We start from the raw sequence: 15,681 nt of genomic DNA, 5'->3' as shown, positions 1-15,681 counted from the left end.
GCGACTCCCGCTATGGCGAGCGATATGTATGAGCAATAAACGTCAGCAAGAGCAACCGAACAACCATGGAACGCTCTTCGGTACAGCGAAATACAAGCAGTTGCGCTGAGCGTACACCGGTACACGGGGACGGTGGCGGTGGTGGTTTCCTCAATTTGCAAATTGAAACACTTCCTTTCGTAAACGGCACGGCACTGGCTCGGAAAACGGGGAGCCCTTCCGATGCGGCACAACGGCTGCTGCTGCTGCTGGCCTGCCGAACATCCGAATTAAGGCACCGAGTGAGTGAAGACGTGCTGCAAGTAGATACATTGGATGAGTAGGATACAATTTACTTAGTAAATTATAACTTTTCGTTCAATTTCAACTCTGGGCACCGGATCGTCCGACCGTGTGTGTGTGTGTGCGTGTATTCTGTTTTGCCATTGCCATCGCAATAAATGTATCGGTTCATTCGGGCACTCGAGCATCGTTCTCGGAGACTGGCAAGATAAAGTTTTGGCCTCGTTTAGCAATGGTGAGTGAGGCTATGTGGACATGGGGGGGGGGGTGGAAAAAATAACTCCTCCCTTCAAGCAGCATACAGTTTTTCAAACATTCGAAATCCTACGCTCATTAGAAGCTCTTTTCAAACTCGTTAATGCTGAACAAATCGGCTACAATAAACGATACCACGGGACATTTGATGTAAGTAAAGCGGAGAGATTCCTCGTGTGGTGTTATGTACTGTTTGAAGCATTGTAATGTAAAAACCAGCTCGAAAATTCGGCTTGCAGGAGTAAGAAAGTCACTATAAAAGGTATATGCATTACAGCAGTTACTTCGATCCTTAAAGCATCTTTACAATCTGGCCATCTTAGATGTAATCTAAGATTTCTCCACATTACATGAGAGCACTTGCCACGTTGCTTAAAGCAACCGTCGGTTTCATAAATACTGCTCAAACACCACGTCATCCACGCGACTGTTGCTTGCATCTACTGATCTCACATTTTCGTACCAAAGTTGTGCCAAATTCTGAAAATGCTTATTTTTAATTTCAACAGGATTACTATCAACAAATCCTCATAACTTACATTATAGAGTATTTATGGTTTGTAAACAGTTGCAAAAAATACAACAGATCAAACCATATTGCCGAAAACCGTTACTCAACATTCGATTCAAATTCGATTCGACCAGCTTCGGTCAATTTCGGAAAGTTTCGACAACGTTGGGTTTGAGTTTATAACTCGAGCTATGCGAGTTTGGTTCTTCGGTGGCTATTGTGACACAGAATCACAACAGCGCAGAGTGTCGTGTTTTCCTACAAATTTGATAAAATAATCTTCACATCGTCGCCAAACGATGGCTCCGACCGTGCAAAACGGTGCGAACGGAGCGGATAAGCGTCCCGTTCGTCAGCAAGAGCGCAGGTAAATCTACTGGTTGTGCCCCACAAAATGGTAAACAAGCGCCCCAGTTCCGGCAGCATTCTAATGTTGCTACTTTCCATTACAGGTCGGAGCTCATTTCCCGTGTGAAATACTGCAACACACTGCCGGATATTCCGTTTGATCTGAAGTTTATTACCTATCCGTTTGAAAATGACCGCTTCATCCAGTACAACCCGACCTCGCTGGAACGTAACTATCGCTACGAAGTGCTTACCGAACACGATCTGGGTGTCACAATCGATCTGATCAACCGGGATCTGTACCAAATCGACCATACGGCCCAGCTGGATCCAGCCGATGAGAAGCTGCTCGAGGAAGACATTCACACGCCGCAAGACTCGATGCGCAGCAGCCGGCATGCGAAGAGTGTGTCTTGGTTGCGAAAATCGGAGTACATCTCCACCGAGCAGACGCGCTTCAATCCGCAAACGATGGAAAAGGTGGAAGCGAAGGTCGGTTTCAATGTGAAGAAAAGCTTGCGCGAAGAAACGCTTTACATGGACCGCGAGGCGCAAGTCAAGGCCATCGAGAAGACGTTCGACGACAACACGAAGACCATCACGACGCACTACAGCAAACCGGGTGTTACACCGGTCGAGGTTATGCCCGTCTTTCCGGACTTTGCCAACTGGAAGTATCCGTGTGCGCAGGTCATTTTCGATTCGGATCCCGCACCAAGCGGCAAGAACGTTCCGGCTCAGATCGAGGAAATGTCGCAGGCCATGATCCGTGGTGTGATGGACGAAAGTGGCGAGCAGTTCGTGGCCTACTTCCTCCCGACGGAAGACACGCTCGAGAAGCGGCGACGCGATCTGGTCAACGAAACGCTGTACGAGGATGAGGAAGAGTACGAGTACAAGATGGCCCGCGAGTACAACTGGAATGTGAAGAGCAAGGCCTCGAAGGGCTACGAAGAAAACTATTACCTCGTGCTGCGACAGGATGGTATCTACTATAACGAGCTGGAAACGCGGGTCCGGCTGAGCAAACGTCGGCAGAAAAATGCTCAGCAACAGAGCAACACGAAGCTGGTCGTAAAGCATCGTCCTTTGAATGCTTCTGAGCATCGCATGCAACGCTATCGCGAGCGGCAGCTCGAACCACCGGGCGAAGAAGATGATGAGGACATCGAGGAGGAAGAAGAGGAGGAGGAGGATGAGGAGGAAGCGCAAGGAAGTCAGGCGCAGGCAGGCGAGGGCAAAGGCGAAGCCGGTCAGAACGAGGATAAAACAAAGCGAGACGATCGCGATCGAAGCCGTTCACGTTCCAGATCGCAGGGATCGAACCGTTCTGGATCTTCCCGTTCCAGATCAAGGTATGTCATGGAAAGCATTTGCATTAAACAAAAGCCGCCAAGCTTATTGATTCTCTGCATTTCAGATCGGGCACCAGATCTCAGTCGAGATCAGTTTCGAGAAGTCGCAGCCGGTCAAAGTCGAGAAGCCGTAGTCGCAGCGGTTCTGGCAGTCGTAGCCGCAGCGGATCTAGAAGTCGCTCGCCTACTCGCAGTAATAGCCGCAGCGTGTCTCGTTCCCGTTCTCGCTCAGGATCACGACGTGGATCAGCATCGCGTTCCCGTTCACGGTCCGTGTCTCGCTCGCGATCCAGGTCTCGCTCACGCTCCGGATCACGTTCCGATTCTGGCTCTCGTAGTCGCTCCCGCACTCCGGGCGGTGGAGGTTCGCGCAGTGGATCGGCCAGTCGCTCGGGTAGTGAATCCGAATAAGTTCGGTTCGAAAGTGCGAACAATTCTTACTTTTCTGATCCAACCATTTCTATAATAAACATTCTATTAAGACCATTGAAAAAAACCGGCTGCGTACTGTGTTATTCAGCATCGCAATGTAGTTGCCATGGGAACGGAATCGATCGAGGCGACACATAACAAAGCGACAGTCAGCGATTACCGCGGCGCTGGAACACGAGGAAAATGAACCAAAAACCAGTTTGGGAGGATAGAGAAGTGAAATTCGACATCCCTTCAGTGTAAGCCACAACTACCCACGAACGGTCTGTTTCAACCTGTCTGTATGGCATTCCACTTCCAGCTACAAAACAATCCGCAGCGGAGAACTGATCCTAGATGTGCTCGATTCTGTGGAGGACACCAAGGGCAACGGAGGCGACTGTGGTCGGATATTGGTGACCAACTTACGCCTCGTGTGGTACTCCATCACGTCCCACCGGTTCAGCCTGTCCGTCGGCTTCTCATGCATACTGACCATGAACACCAAAACGGTCGTTTCGAAAGTTCGTGGAACTACCCAAGCGCTGTACATTCTCAGCGTTGGTTCCAACTCACGGTTTGAGTTCATATTCACCAATCTGACGGCAACCAATACGAAACACTTTGCATCGATCTTTGATGTGTTCCGTCTCTACCAGGGATCAACCATCTACCGAGAGCTGAAGCTGCGTTCGTCGGTAGTAGTGTCCGGGCAGTTGCAGGTGCAGCCCCAGGAACAGATCTTCAACACCATCAACGGTGTGTGGAACCTGTCGAGTGACCAGGGAAACCTCGGCATCCTGATCGTAAGCAATGTGCGGCTCGTTTGGTATGCTGAGATGAACAACAGCTTCAACATATCGCTCCCGTACATGCAGATAGCAAGTTTGCGCATTCGTGAGTCAAAATACGGTCCCGCATTGGTCATTCAAACGCTGGAAACGGCTGGTTCGTACGTACTGGGCTTTCGGATCGATCCTGCCGATCGGCTCGGCGATGTGTTCAAAGAGTTGCTCTCTCTGCACAGTGTCTACACGGAAACACCCGTGTTTGGTGTGTTTTACGAAGCACCGGCCGACGTTGAACGCGCGCCGACCGAGTCGATGGACGATATTGAGGAACTCGATGTTACTGCTGGCAGTGAAATCAATTCCAAGTTTACAGCCTATCTGGCGGATTCGGCTGCAGGCGATGGCTCGGGCCAGTCTCAAAGGAAGCCTTTCTATTGCAAGGAGCTGGGCTTTGCAATGGAATCTCTCAAGGAAGGCTACAGCGTAAAGGACCTGTGGGATGTACTGCCCTCGCAATAGGAAAGAAAATCTGGTCAGATACACGAAATAAGGATTCTCCCATATTACATAGTCAACCGAGAACCGTCAACCGTTCAGAAGAGTCCCAACCTTTTCCCCAATTCGTTTCCTATTTCTGCCCAGAACAACCAGCAACCGTAATTTTTCATTCGAATGATGATGAGCCAGAAATCAACCCATGCTCTGTAAACCTATAAACTCATCTTCTCCAGTATGACATTTCGTGCCAGTAAACAATTTTACTGAAAACTACCTGTGCGAAAATAGTTTGTCGGAGTAAAACACATATTCTCTCTGTAAAATGGGTGTAAATGAGGCCATGAATTACGTCCTCTTCAATAATCCCGTTTCCAGCAGTATGTGGTCGTTGGCTTCCTATGGAGCGAAAGCTGTGGTACGTATTGTTTCTAGTAGAAACTTTGATGCGGCTAACAGGATGAAGCTTTTCTTCGGGACTCCTTTATTAACTACGAAACTAGCGCGGTCTAGAGTAACTGTTGTTATATTTGTGGTTCATTTAGACCACTTTTGTTGGTGGCTATTTAGCTTTTTTAACGTTGGCCTTCTGTCGCTGCCAATTTTCAAAGCCACACCTTGTTCGCGTACCATCAAAATACATACTTACCGCTTCTTCTATATAGGGCCTGAAACCGAAAGCCATTGCACAAACTGCAGCAACCCATACTGCGACCGTAACCCAACAGGCAATCCCTCCATTGTGGAAGCTTCTGGGCCACAATCGTCATATCGTACGTCTGGCAGGACTGAGTGGTGCAGCAGCGGTCGTTCTCGGAGCTTATGGAGCTCATTACCACTTTTTACCGAAGGATGAAGACATGCAAGATCGCGATCCGAAACAGATCTTCGAAATGACCAACCGCTATCACTTCATCCACTCGCTGGCCCTTATGGCTGCTCCATTTGCCCGGCGTCCATATCTGGTAAGGAGGATCGATCGCATATTCTTCAACAGCAGCCTTTTTTGCTAAATTATGTCCTTTACATCCTACAGACGACCGCTCTCATGATGTGTGGCATGACACTGTTTTGTGGAACGTGCTACTACGTTGCCTTCACAAACGATCGCAGCGTGGTTCGGCTCACTCCAATGGGTGGATTTCTGTTGATCTTTGGATGGCTATCATTTATTATCTAAGCTTACTCGTGGTAAAAGAAAGGGGAATTTTCATTGTTCCATCATCACTTTTAGTAGTTGCATTTGATGTGAAATAATAAAAGTGTTGCACACAATGTGCAACTATCGTATGGGACGTCTACAGCACTATTACTTTTGGCTTCAGATTACATCGCTCGATGACATACTGTGGCATACAGAACGTGGGATTGACCGGTTTCAGTCGCTTATCGCCTAGCAACGATAGGGCGCCTAGCCCGAACAAGGTGTGGAAAATGTCCGGTAAGTTTCCGGTACGATCGGCAAACCCACCCGTCTCCGCATCCTGACACGAGAGGATGAAATTTTCCAATTTTTCCGAGCTGATCCAATGTAGCCGGCCGATGATCGTGAGGGAAGCCAACACCCACCAGGAATAGCAGACATCGGGTAGCTTTTCAGGCCGTCCGTTCAGGCCGCCGCTTGGAAGTTGTCGCTCGCACAACCACCAGGCCAATCGCTCACAATCTAGCCGATGCAGTTGGTCCGTAATCGAGAGAAAGCCCACGCAGCAATAGATCAACCCGGCATGGCTTTCGGCGTTGGGTTTCGATCCAAAGCCACCATCCGAGTTGCAGCAGGACATGACAAAGTTAACTGCTTTTTCCACGTCCATCTTGTCCGTTTGATCCTAGCAAAGAGAGATCAAATCTATCAATTCGACTGATCGAAGATCAACAGGAATAAGGGATACATACAATCAAGCTCAAAATGGCCACGGCACAGAAGGAAAACCTGGTGTCTACTTCTCCCCACTTGTCCCCGAAGAAGCTTCCGTCGAGCTGTTGCAGCGATTGTACATACTTTGCCACCGCATCCACGTCGATGGCGTCCAGGCAGCCGTAAATGGTTAGAATCTGTACAGCGCTCAGCGTGTAGAGAATGTGTGGATCATGACCTTCGCAAGCAGCAATACCACCCGTTACTGGGCACTGGCACTTTTTGATGAACTCTATAATCGATTGCTTGTCCAATCGGCCCAGCTCGTTCATCAGATCCAACCCAGTAACACCCCAGTATATGCCGGACATTCGGAGGAACTCTGTCATGCAGTACTCCTACGGGGAAACATAATTAATGGCCCACCGCTTGAGATGAACAAATCAATACTCACATAATCGTTTTTGTCGTTGCCATGGTTTGCAATGTAATCTACGTGCTTGTCGAAGTACAATTCTTTCGAGTCATCGGATATCCTCACATCATTCGTAGCGAACGCCTGCGGAGGAAACGAACAAAATTAGCTGGATGTTTCACCCACTAACAATTGCACACTCGCACTACCATTGTCGAAGCGATGCTTTCCAAACGTAGACTAGTGAATAATACAGTTCTTTTCACGGTTCTTTGCAGGCGTAAATTTGTGTGAGACTTTCGACGCAATCGTGCTAATTTCTTCGTGCCTTTTTTACGAATGACCTTAGGAAAACAAAGAAATGTCAAATTCATTTATGCGCTCAGCCTCAGCCAGGGTTGGTTTCGGTTTGTAATTGCACAGATATTTCATTGTTTATGTATAAAAGCGTAACCAAATCAACTGCTTAGCTTTATCATGCATGACTCAAAATTAAATGGTTTTACTTGCGCAATTCTGTCGCATCTATACAAAAACCGTCGTATATTCCCGCGCCGTTCGAGATATCGAAGATTGAAAACGTACGCAGCCTTTAACAAACTGACGGTCATGACAGCAAAGTGACACGAATATTATTGAAACGTTAACAAACAAACGCTGGCCGTTTGATTACATTTTTTCACCGCCCAGTATTACAAAAAAACAATCAAAGTAAACATCTGACCAAATGATTCACTCCGCACACCGAACATCCTGTTTCCTGGTGCCTTGTTAAAAGATTCTCTAAAAGAATCCGTTTCTAGAAATAAACTTTTACGGTGGATCTTATCTTTGGTGCAATATCCCTAGTGAATTCCTTCGTGAAATAGAAACTGGTAGTATTTCGAAAATTGCTAGCTAAGCAGAAAGCATTTACTGATAACAACGTTGCTGCGTTCCTTATAAGAAAGATCAGCTATTGCAGTAACAACTTTGTGTAGCAAAGTCTAGTTACGTGTCACTCTGCCCACTTGCCGTTGCAATTATTGTGAATAGTGCTAGAGAAGAGCGCTCTGTTGGACATGGGTATCGTCGGTAAAGATAACGGAATGCGGGCCTTGATTCTGGTTGGTGGATACGGCACACGTCTGCGGCCACTGACTCTCAGCACCCCGAAACCATTGGTAGAGTTTGCCAACAAACCCATCCTTTTGCACCAGATCGAAGCCCTCGTCGAGGCGGGTGTGACACAAGTCATACTGGCCGTTTCGTACCGTGCCGAACAGATGGAAGCGGAACTATCTGCCCAGGTTGAACGGCTTGGTGTCAAGTTAATATTTTCCCACGAAACTGAACCGCTCGGTACGGCTGGACCGCTGGCACTGGCCAAATCCATCCTCTCCGAAAGCACGGAACCCTTCTTTGTGCTCAACTCGGACATTATATGCGATTTCCCATTCAAAGAGCTGGAACAGTTCCATCGGCGACATGGCCGGGAAGGTACGATCGTCGTGACGCGTGTTGAAGAACCGTCCAAGTACGGTGTCGTGCTGTACGCGGAAGACGGATGCATTAAAAGCTTCATCGAAAAGCCACAGGAGTTTGTGAGCAACAAAATCAACGCAGGAATGTATGTGCTGAACCCATCCGTTTTGTCCCGCATCGAGCTGAAGCCCACGTCCATCGAGAAGGAAATCTTCCCCGTAATGTCACACGAAAAGGAACTGTACGCGTTTGAGCTGAACGGTTTCTGGATGGACATTGGCCAACCGCGGGACTTTCTCACCGGTATGTGTCTCTATTTAACTTCTCTTCGGCAACGACAACCGGAACTGTTGTACAGTGGCCCAGCTGGATTCGTGGGGAACGTGCTGGTGGACCCGACAGCCAAAATCGGAGCCGGGTGCAGGATCGGACCGAACGTTACGATCGGTCCAAATGTGGTGATCGAGGACGGTGTGTGCATCAAGCGCTGCACCATCCTGAAGGACGCCATCATCAAATCCCACTCGTGGCTGGACAGTTGCATTATCGGTTGGCGTTGTGTTGTCGGTCGGTGGGTTCGGCTAGAAGGCACGACCGTGCTCGGTGAGGACGTGATCGTGAAGGACGAAATCTACATCAACGGCGGCCAAGTGTTACCCCACAAAAGCATCGCGCTGAGCGTTCCCGAACCGCAGATCATCATGTAGAGCTGTAGGAGAGGATCCAAGTGAAGCGCACAGAGACGATCCTCCAACATGGTCATCCACCGACTACAGAATCAAACCGGTGTTCGCGGTCATCGAAGGGCCGAAGATCATTATTTTTTTTTTTTAACTTTTCTTTTTAATGTAGTTTTATTTTATATTACTTTACTAATTAGAAACCCCTCCATACGAATGGAACATTTTATAGGCGAAACGGGTGCATAGCTGCACCATTCTACCTGTTCTCTCAGTAATCGATATAAATTTCGACGATGGAATCTTCGAAGTGTTTGTGTGTGTGCAAACGTGCTCTTTTCGCGAGTTTCCTCAATATATTTACCAAAAGCAACACAGCCCAATCGCGGCAGCAATCAAGAATTATAAGGAAACTCGAATAGTGTCGCGTTGTTCAACTTGGGTACTACTGCTATATTTTGCATTCCAAAATAATAAAAAATCCTGTCTGTAAAAAAATACAAAACTTAAACCGTTGTTAATTAATTTTATGCGCATTGCAGTGAACGCGCGTCACTTCCAATTAATCTTGGTCGGTAATTACAATCGCAAGTGGAACATTGGCTGGCTTGTGGTGGTACGTTATTGTGTAATAGACAGATAGAGAAAGTAGATTAGATAGCTTGCTTTACTGCCTTCACTATCTTTCGGGTTCTAGTGTTAAACATTCAGGTTTGAGTTCTTATTCAAACATTTTACTGGTAGGAACAGATATTGAACTGCGATAATATAGTGTTTGTGATGGATTCCTATTGTTCGAATTCAGTATTTTAAAAACCTACACGTACTATGTGTATCCAGTGTACAGCTAACCTTAAAAAGTAGAATTCTTATGGTGCGAAACGGTCTAATTGAGGTTGCCTGTCTTGTATTGCCTTAATAGAGTTACGCTTTATCATACGTAGCTGGAAAGTTCCTCTGTGCTGTTGCGGGCAATGGGTCAATTGCATCGCGCCAGACCGGACGCTTACCACGGCGCTGTCCGTTCGCCTGACTTCCCTTACTCTTGAATTCCTATTCCGAGGTTTTTAGACGGTGGAAAACCACCATCGAACAATCACACGATTTATTTGTGAATCCAGTACGCACGCACACGTACACGTAGGAAAGTTCCTTCCATTCCGGAAGGTCGGTAAACCCGATACAAATGTAATTACGAATTCAAATGTAAACTAAAACCTCAACGGCATAACCTACTACTGAAAGTTAAATTGGTGGTTTAGTACCGAGCATTGTCGAAACGATTGGACATCGATTGTCCGTAACGATCCTGAGGCCTTCCGCCACCACTTCCACCCATAAACTGATTCGCTCGTGGCGGATCGATAAAACCACCACCACCACCCGAAGACATCTGTATCGGTTTGCGCTCATTGTACGTCCGATCGTACCGGTCCTGCCCATTGTCCATATTGCGCCAGCCACCTCCACCACCGCTACCACCACCATCGTTCGTTTTGTCTCCCCAGTTTCCCAGCGACGATATTCCGCTGATCTGGGACATGCCCGCACTGTTGTGCCAATTGCCACCGGAGGCAGTGCCATTACCGCCGCTAGCACGATCGTTCCCATATCGACCGCTGGAGGAATTGTTGCGATCGCGATCTTCACCACCACCGCGACCACCACTGCTACCACCATTCAGACCACCGCCTCCACTGCCACCACTGGCACCGCCTCCACCACCTCCGCCACGGTAATCGTTCGAACGTTCGCTGTATCGTCCTTCTTTGGCTAGTGATTGCGACAATAGCACACTACCACCGCCGCCACCGCCACCACCCCTTCCATCGTACGAGCTGGAAATGGGACGATCTAGATCGCGCTTGCTGTAGCCACTGTCCCGTTTGCCATAATCATCGCCCGAACGACCGCTTGATTTGTAATCGTCCCGGGAGTCACGCTTAAAGTCATCCCCTCCGCTGCGCTTGTAATCATCCCCACCGCTGCGCTTGTAATCATCCCCACCGCGCCTATAATCATCACCACCTCCACGTTTGAAGCTGTCTCGTCTGAAGTCATCTCGCTTGGAGGAGGACGATGACGACGAATAATCATCCAGGCGGGGCTTTTTGTCCGACGACGAAATGCGATCGTAGTTGCTGCGTCTACTGCACAGGAAATGAGACACAACAGATTGCAATTTACAATACATTTCGTACCAAACCCTTGATGTGGGTTTGACAGCATTTTAGACCGTTTGGATACATACCCCGAACCGGACGAGATGGTCGAATCGAATCTTGGCGGCGGTGGAGCTTCAACGCGTCGATCTGGTGCAGGTCGTTTGCGGTCATCATCATACCGATCGGTAGAAGGACGCTTCAGCGACCTCTTTGCCTCTTCGATTCTGAAATGGGTGTGGTTGGGAAAATTTTACAACATTAAAACGACATGTCTATCTCTAGGCTGAAGTGTTTTACGAGGGAAGGTAAAATTCAAGGCAATAAAGGGCATTTCATTCACAAGGAAAGGGACTTGCTCAGAAGACCAGCTCATCTTTGGACACTGTGGGCTCACTGGATAGTGGGAATGGGCCCATCCATGTCCTACAACAGCTGGCCATTCTCATGGCATTAAATACTGATTTTCTGGACATTTAGTCCGCAAGGTTGCACACTGTTGATGGTATCTTTTAAGGTGATCAGATGCACGGAAAAACGATTCACTTCTTAAGTCACGCACTGCAAAAAAAAAATCAATAGCTGCACAAGCTACTCCTAGAGATCGGGGAGTTCTTCGTCTGATCTTGTTATACAATCTTTTGGTGCATAGACACATCACGAACAATTTGATTAGACAATGATGTGTAATCCTTCGAATTCTACGAACTCGTTGATTATCTGTCTGTTCAGCGGTATCTAACCGAATTCCAGCGTCCAGCACGATGGTATAGCTCCGGTTGTTGTCCTCGTCTGCATATCCACTCGAAGAGGAACCCTGGCGCTCTCGTTCGAACAGGTGCTCTGATTCGCACGAGGTGTCGTCCATCACATTGAACTGTAGAAAAGTCTCTTTGGATTGCTTATACAGCACTTTATGGAAGAACAGAGGGGATACGGCATTCCGCAGAAATCATCGTACAGCAACACCTATACGCAGGTACCGTAATGTCTTTTGTTGCGAGCTGCTGTACACATGCGATTTAGTGCTTGGTTCGGCCTTTTTTGGGCTGGGTGTGCTTAACTATAGGAAACCCTGCACGATTCATAGCAACCGGAAACAGTCTGAGACACTTGAGCGTTTTTCTTCATCGTTCACTTAATCGGGAACCCGGATCGGCATGACGCAGTGCAGGTGTGCTTAAAGAAAGATCCTTTGAGAGTATTTGGCGTAAAACGATAGTTGTTTCAACGGAAACAAGCAAAACAAAAACATAAGAACCATAGCGAAAAATCTAGAATGAAAGGTAAATGTGTTTGTTTGGAGAAAATATGAATGAATTTGCAACCGTACTTCCTTTGCTGCTGTTTCAGCTCCAGATGCTCGAGTTCTATCTTCTCTCGCTCGAGCTTCTGCCGCTCGCGTACGATCCGCAGCAATTCCGCTTTCTCCTTTTCGATTCGCTCGCGTTCGGCAGCCAGCTTTTCGCGTTCCCGCTGCAGACGGTCTTCCTCCTCGCGCTGTCGAACTCGAATTTCGCGCCGACGTCGTTCCTCTTCGCGCAATTGTCGCTCCCGTTCCCGCAACCGATGGCGTTCCCGTTCCTCGCGGATCTTCTGCAAAGACAGAACTTCACGAGAATCCCGCGAAGTTTCTTTGGCGGTTGTTGCTCCAGTTGCCCCTCGGCTACCGGCACGAGAACGCTGCTGCTGCTGTTGCTGGTCACGATCGCGCACCTGTGATGATCCGTGCGTGTTCGAACGCCGGTCGCGGGACGTTCGGCTCCGATCGCGGCTGCGCCTACCAGTGGTTGCTGTTGCAGCATCGGTACTTTTTCGCCCAGCCGTGGAACTCTTTTCACCCCCAGTCGCAGCCCTTGATGTAGCTGTAGTTAACGGACGTTTACCTTCCGTCGTCGGCCTAGTAGGCCGAGTTGGCTTTGCACGATCTTTCGGCGCTGGTTTCCTGTCCTTATCGGTGGTAGTTACGGCTGGCTTTGAAACTTCGCCATTTTTCTTCTTATCGTTGGATGTGGAAGACTTTGGCTTCGCGTCGCTTTTACCCCCGGATGAACTCTTCGCAGCAGTATTGCCATTCGAGGTGGTCACTTTCGCTGATGAAGAATCTGTTCCTGCAGAGGATGAGCGTGCCGGTCCCAGCTCAGATTTCGCGCGCTCCACCGAAATTAACCGGCCGTGCAGTTCGGTGCGATGCAGATGGTTGATGCACTCCGTCGCATCCTTAGCCGATGCCATCGTGACATACCCATAGCAGCGCGTCCCGGGAGTGCGCGAATTAGTGACCACCTTGGCACCAATCACTTTGCCGTACTTTGAAAAGATCTGCTTCAGATCGGTGGCCCGGGTGAGGGAGGATAGCCGCGATACCCACAGATTGCGACCTACATTAGCAGCCGTGCCGCTTCCACCGTCGGAGCTGCCCTTCGTTTTCTCATCACCCCCAGCGGCGCCACCAGCGGTTGCAGCAGTGGATGTGGTGTTTGCGGGCGAAGCTGTCGTCGCCTTTTCACCTCCGGTTCGCGCTGAAGCCGCCGTTGATGATGTTGTTTTTGATGCCGCGCCGTCTGTAATATATTTCGCGTATCCGAGCAAAAATATAAAACAACAACATATAGAACGATTATTCAACATGGTACACCTAATCATCTCGCTTTCATCACGGTGACACTCGGTGGCCCTCGGTTTATCTGCTCATCTCTCTCTCTCTCTCACACACAGAAACTCTAAAAGGGACTGCTCAGGATCTTCTTGCAGCTCTGCCAGACATCGAACGTTTTGCAGATTTACAGACTACACCACCGGCGATCTCTTCTCTTACGGCAGGAGTTATGACGTGTGTGACACCACTTTCACCCGATGATTATTCCCTTGCCCGCTTGCCCTCTTCATCGTTTGCTTTGTGTTTCAGTGCGTGTATGTACTGGTTGCTGAACAATACACAATTCAAACGAACACGAACCAATCGAACGAAACAGGAAAGCATTTGAAAACGCGCCATTATTGTACGGTACGCCTAGACGATGGGCAACCGGTATTCCACTTGGCACCAAATCTACTGAGGTGGTTAAATTGACATCTTATTTACTATTGCTCACACGTTCAAAACGATAAAAAGTTAAGCGATAATCGGCAGCACTACTACTAACATACGCGACGACGATAGGCAACCTAAACGACGTACAACATTACCTTTTTCGGTGCTGGATGCGACCACGGTTTTCTCGCTAAAAACGACAAGTGAAACGAATTAGCGAAACTTGCCACCTGGGCGCTTCCATTGTTGCTACCTACATCTTGCCCTCGCGTTTTTCGTCGTTTTTCTTCGATTCTTCCGAAGCACTTTCCTTAACCTTTGCAGCCGGTTGCTCCTTTTTCTGAGTGTCGACTGTGGAGAACGGGGAAAGCGTTACAGCGCTGGACGAGATGTGCATGGTCAATGCTTACCATCTTTCTGATCAGCGTCCATGTTGCTGTCGTGTAGCAACTTTTCATCTTCCTCGCCAATCGTAAGATTCAACGAATCTTCGTTGTCCGCTTCCTTCGAGTCTTCCTTCATATCCACGGGTTTATTTTGCTCTTGCTGCTTTGGGACGGTTTTTGCGTGCGATACAGCCTCTGTTGGCTGCAAACAGGACACGACGCCATCGCATTATTTGGTTGGTTTACAATTGTTTCCCGCCCGATATTTACCTTCACAAAATCGTCCTTCTCCTGCTTCAAGTTTGTTTTCTCTTGCGCAGCTTCTTCCGCAGCGTTTGGTTCCTTCTTTTCGCTCACTTCCTGCTTGACGGATTCGGCTTTCGTGCCCTGTTCATCCTCGTCGTCGTTTGTCTTTTCACTTTTATTTGCAACCTCTTCCTCGGAAGCTGCGTTGGTCTCCGTTATTTCGGCACTCGATTCGTTGGTGGCCGTCGCATCCGTGTTACTCGATTCCTCATCCGTCTTACCGCCAGCGTTAGCTTTACCTTTCTTTACGGACGTTTTACCAACAACAATCTCAAACTCCATGGACTCCGGATCATGACCTTCCTCACGCAGCGTCTGCCGATCATATCGAATAGCGAAGAAAATTTATGATCAATTCATGGCAGCAGCGAGCGCATGGGAGGGAAAAATCGCATCCATTTTTCATGAACAACCAATATGGCGTCTGCTGCCGAACTATACCTGTGTGAGCCGTTCCAGAAGCACATTTTTCACCCCATTGCCATCCTTGCCACGTTTTTCCAGCTCCTGCTTTAGGTCCACCACACGTAATTCACTGAGTTTTCGCTTATCGGGTGTTTCCGTCATGTTTATTTTACAGATTTACGGTCGAATTGCAGCACCAACATCCACTCGTGCAAAATTACCGTCGCATCCAATCTTCTTCTGCTTTGCAAAGCGCCTGTGTACGGCAGGTACATCCTTTGCTCATTTTCTAAGCAAACCGTTTGACAATTAATTTTGACAGTTCTGAGCAAGAAGGTCTAAAACCAATGCGTGCGATCAGCTATTTCACAAATTTACCAAACTTTCCCAATAGCACCATCCAAAAACTGACTGTGTTAATATTAAATGGCTAAAATTCCGGGTATTTCACAATTTGCCGTTGCTAAGAAATTAATTCAAGGTAGAGTACGAGACCACCACCTCTGATTGTTTATCTCATCTG

At 48.2% G+C, this 15,681-nt stretch overlaps 6 protein-coding genes across 6 annotated transcripts; 4 read left to right on the top strand and 2 right to left on the bottom strand.

The window, feature by feature from the left end:
- Window positions 1-1,347: 1,347 nt before the first annotated feature.
- Window positions 1,348-3,162, top strand: LOC128706986 (RNA polymerase II-associated factor 1 homolog). Its single transcript, XM_053801931.1, has 3 exons — window positions 1,348-1,415; window positions 1,501-2,751; window positions 2,817-3,162. The coding sequence occupies exons 1-3, from the start codon at window positions 1,348-1,350 to the stop codon at window positions 3,160-3,162; spliced, it is 1,665 nt and encodes a 554-aa protein (XP_053657906.1).
- Window positions 3,163-3,366: 204 nt separating this feature from the next.
- LOC128707408 (Bardet-Biedl syndrome 5 protein homolog) lies at window positions 3,367-4,472 on the top strand. Its single transcript, XM_053802361.1, has 2 exons — window positions 3,367-3,422; window positions 3,485-4,472. Exons 1-2 carry the CDS (start codon window positions 3,367-3,369, stop codon window positions 4,470-4,472), a joined length of 1,044 nt encoding a protein of 347 aa, XP_053658336.1.
- Window positions 4,473-4,773: 301 nt separating this feature from the next.
- Window positions 4,774-5,628, top strand: LOC128719498 (transmembrane protein 256 homolog). Its single transcript, XM_053813122.1, has 3 exons — window positions 4,774-4,866; window positions 5,114-5,413; window positions 5,485-5,628. Exons 1-3 carry the CDS (start codon window positions 4,774-4,776, stop codon window positions 5,626-5,628), a joined length of 537 nt encoding a protein of 178 aa, XP_053669097.1.
- A 118-nt stretch (window positions 5,629-5,746) lies between these two features.
- On the bottom strand, window positions 5,747-6,933 carry LOC128710143 (geranylgeranyl transferase type-2 subunit beta). Its single transcript, XM_053805184.1, has 4 exons — window positions 6,922-6,933; window positions 6,761-6,865; window positions 6,345-6,704; window positions 5,747-6,277 (listed from the first exon to the last, which is right to left on the bottom strand). Exons 1-4 carry the CDS (start codon window positions 6,931-6,933, stop codon window positions 5,747-5,749), a joined length of 1,008 nt encoding a protein of 335 aa, XP_053661159.1.
- Window positions 6,934-7,782: 849 nt separating this feature from the next.
- LOC128707847 (mannose-1-phosphate guanyltransferase beta) lies at window positions 7,783-8,892 on the top strand. The gene has a single exon (XM_053802806.1). It carries the CDS (start codon window positions 7,783-7,785, stop codon window positions 8,890-8,892), a length of 1,110 nt encoding a protein of 369 aa, XP_053658781.1.
- Window positions 8,893-10,123: 1,231 nt separating this feature from the next.
- LOC128719774 (SAFB-like transcription modulator) lies at window positions 10,124-15,320 on the bottom strand. The gene is made up of 8 exons (XM_053813405.1): window positions 15,195-15,320; window positions 14,718-15,068; window positions 14,472-14,649; window positions 14,319-14,412; window positions 14,217-14,251; window positions 12,361-13,591; window positions 11,117-11,254; window positions 10,124-11,015 (listed from the first exon to the last, which is right to left on the bottom strand). The coding sequence occupies exons 1-8, from the start codon at window positions 15,318-15,320 to the stop codon at window positions 10,124-10,126; spliced, it is 3,045 nt and encodes a 1,014-aa protein (XP_053669380.1).
- Between the last annotated feature and the right edge of the window lie 361 nt (window positions 15,321-15,681).

This window comes from Anopheles marshallii, chromosome 2 (genome assembly GCF_943734725.1).
Source record: "Anopheles marshallii chromosome 2, idAnoMarsDA_429_01, whole genome shotgun sequence".
Classification (NCBI taxonomy): domain Eukaryota; kingdom Metazoa; phylum Arthropoda; class Insecta; order Diptera; family Culicidae; genus Anopheles; species Anopheles marshallii.
The sequence above is the reverse complement of the archived record's forward strand: the minus strand, read 5'-3'. Positions and strand labels throughout refer to the sequence as shown.

What these genes read in the sequence shown, in the direction of transcription:
- LOC128706986 (XM_053801931.1), top strand. Translation starts at nt 1,348, where the DNA reads ATGGCTCCGACCGTGCAAAACGGTGCGAACGGAGCGGATAAGCGTCCC. An exon ending in GTTCGTCAGCAAGAGCGCAG is followed by an intron (nt 1,416 to 1,500) that starts GTAAATCTACTG and finishes TTTCCATTACAG; the next exon opens with GTCGGAGCTCATTTCCCGTG. An exon ending in TCTTCCCGTTCCAGATCAAG is followed by an intron (nt 2,752 to 2,816) that starts GTATGTCATGGA and finishes TCTGCATTTCAG; the next exon opens with ATCGGGCACCAGATCTCAGT.
- LOC128707408 (XM_053802361.1), top strand. Translation starts at nt 3,367, where the DNA reads ATGAACCAAAAACCAGTTTGGGAGGATAGAGAAGTGAAATTCGACATC. An exon ending in AAATTCGACATCCCTTCAGT is followed by an intron (nt 3,423 to 3,484) that starts GTAAGCCACAAC and finishes TTCCACTTCCAG; the next exon opens with CTACAAAACAATCCGCAGCG.
- LOC128719498 (XM_053813122.1), top strand. Translation starts at nt 4,774, where the DNA reads ATGGGTGTAAATGAGGCCATGAATTACGTCCTCTTCAATAATCCCGTT. An exon ending in CCTATGGAGCGAAAGCTGTG is followed by an intron (nt 4,867 to 5,113) that starts GTACGTATTGTT and finishes TCTTCTATATAG; the next exon opens with GGCCTGAAACCGAAAGCCAT. An exon ending in TTGCCCGGCGTCCATATCTG is followed by an intron (nt 5,414 to 5,484) that starts GTAAGGAGGATC and finishes TACATCCTACAG; the next exon opens with ACGACCGCTCTCATGATGTG.
- LOC128710143 (XM_053805184.1), bottom strand. An exon ending in GCAACGACAAAAACGATTAT is followed by an intron (nt 6,705 to 6,760) that starts GTGAGTATTGAT and finishes GTTTCCCCGTAG; the next exon opens with GAGTACTGCATGACAGAGTT. An exon ending in TGGCCATTTTGAGCTTGATT is followed by an intron (nt 6,278 to 6,344) that starts GTATGTATCCCT and finishes TCTCTTTGCTAG; the next exon opens with GATCAAACGGACAAGATGGA.
- LOC128707847 (XM_053802806.1), top strand. Translation starts at nt 7,783, where the DNA reads ATGGGTATCGTCGGTAAAGATAACGGAATGCGGGCCTTGATTCTGGTT.
- LOC128719774 (XM_053813405.1), bottom strand. Translation starts at nt 15,320, where the DNA reads ATGACGGAAACACCCGATAAGCGAAAACTCAGTGAATTACGTGTGGTG. An exon ending in GGACGCTGATCAGAAAGATG is followed by an intron (nt 14,413 to 14,471) that starts GTAAGCATTGAC and finishes CGTTCTCCACAG; the next exon opens with TCGACACTCAGAAAAAGGAG. An exon ending in GAAAAACGCGAGGGCAAGAT is followed by an intron (nt 14,252 to 14,318) that starts GTAGGTAGCAAC and finishes TGTCGTTTTTAG; the next exon opens with CGAGAAAACCGTGGTCGCAT.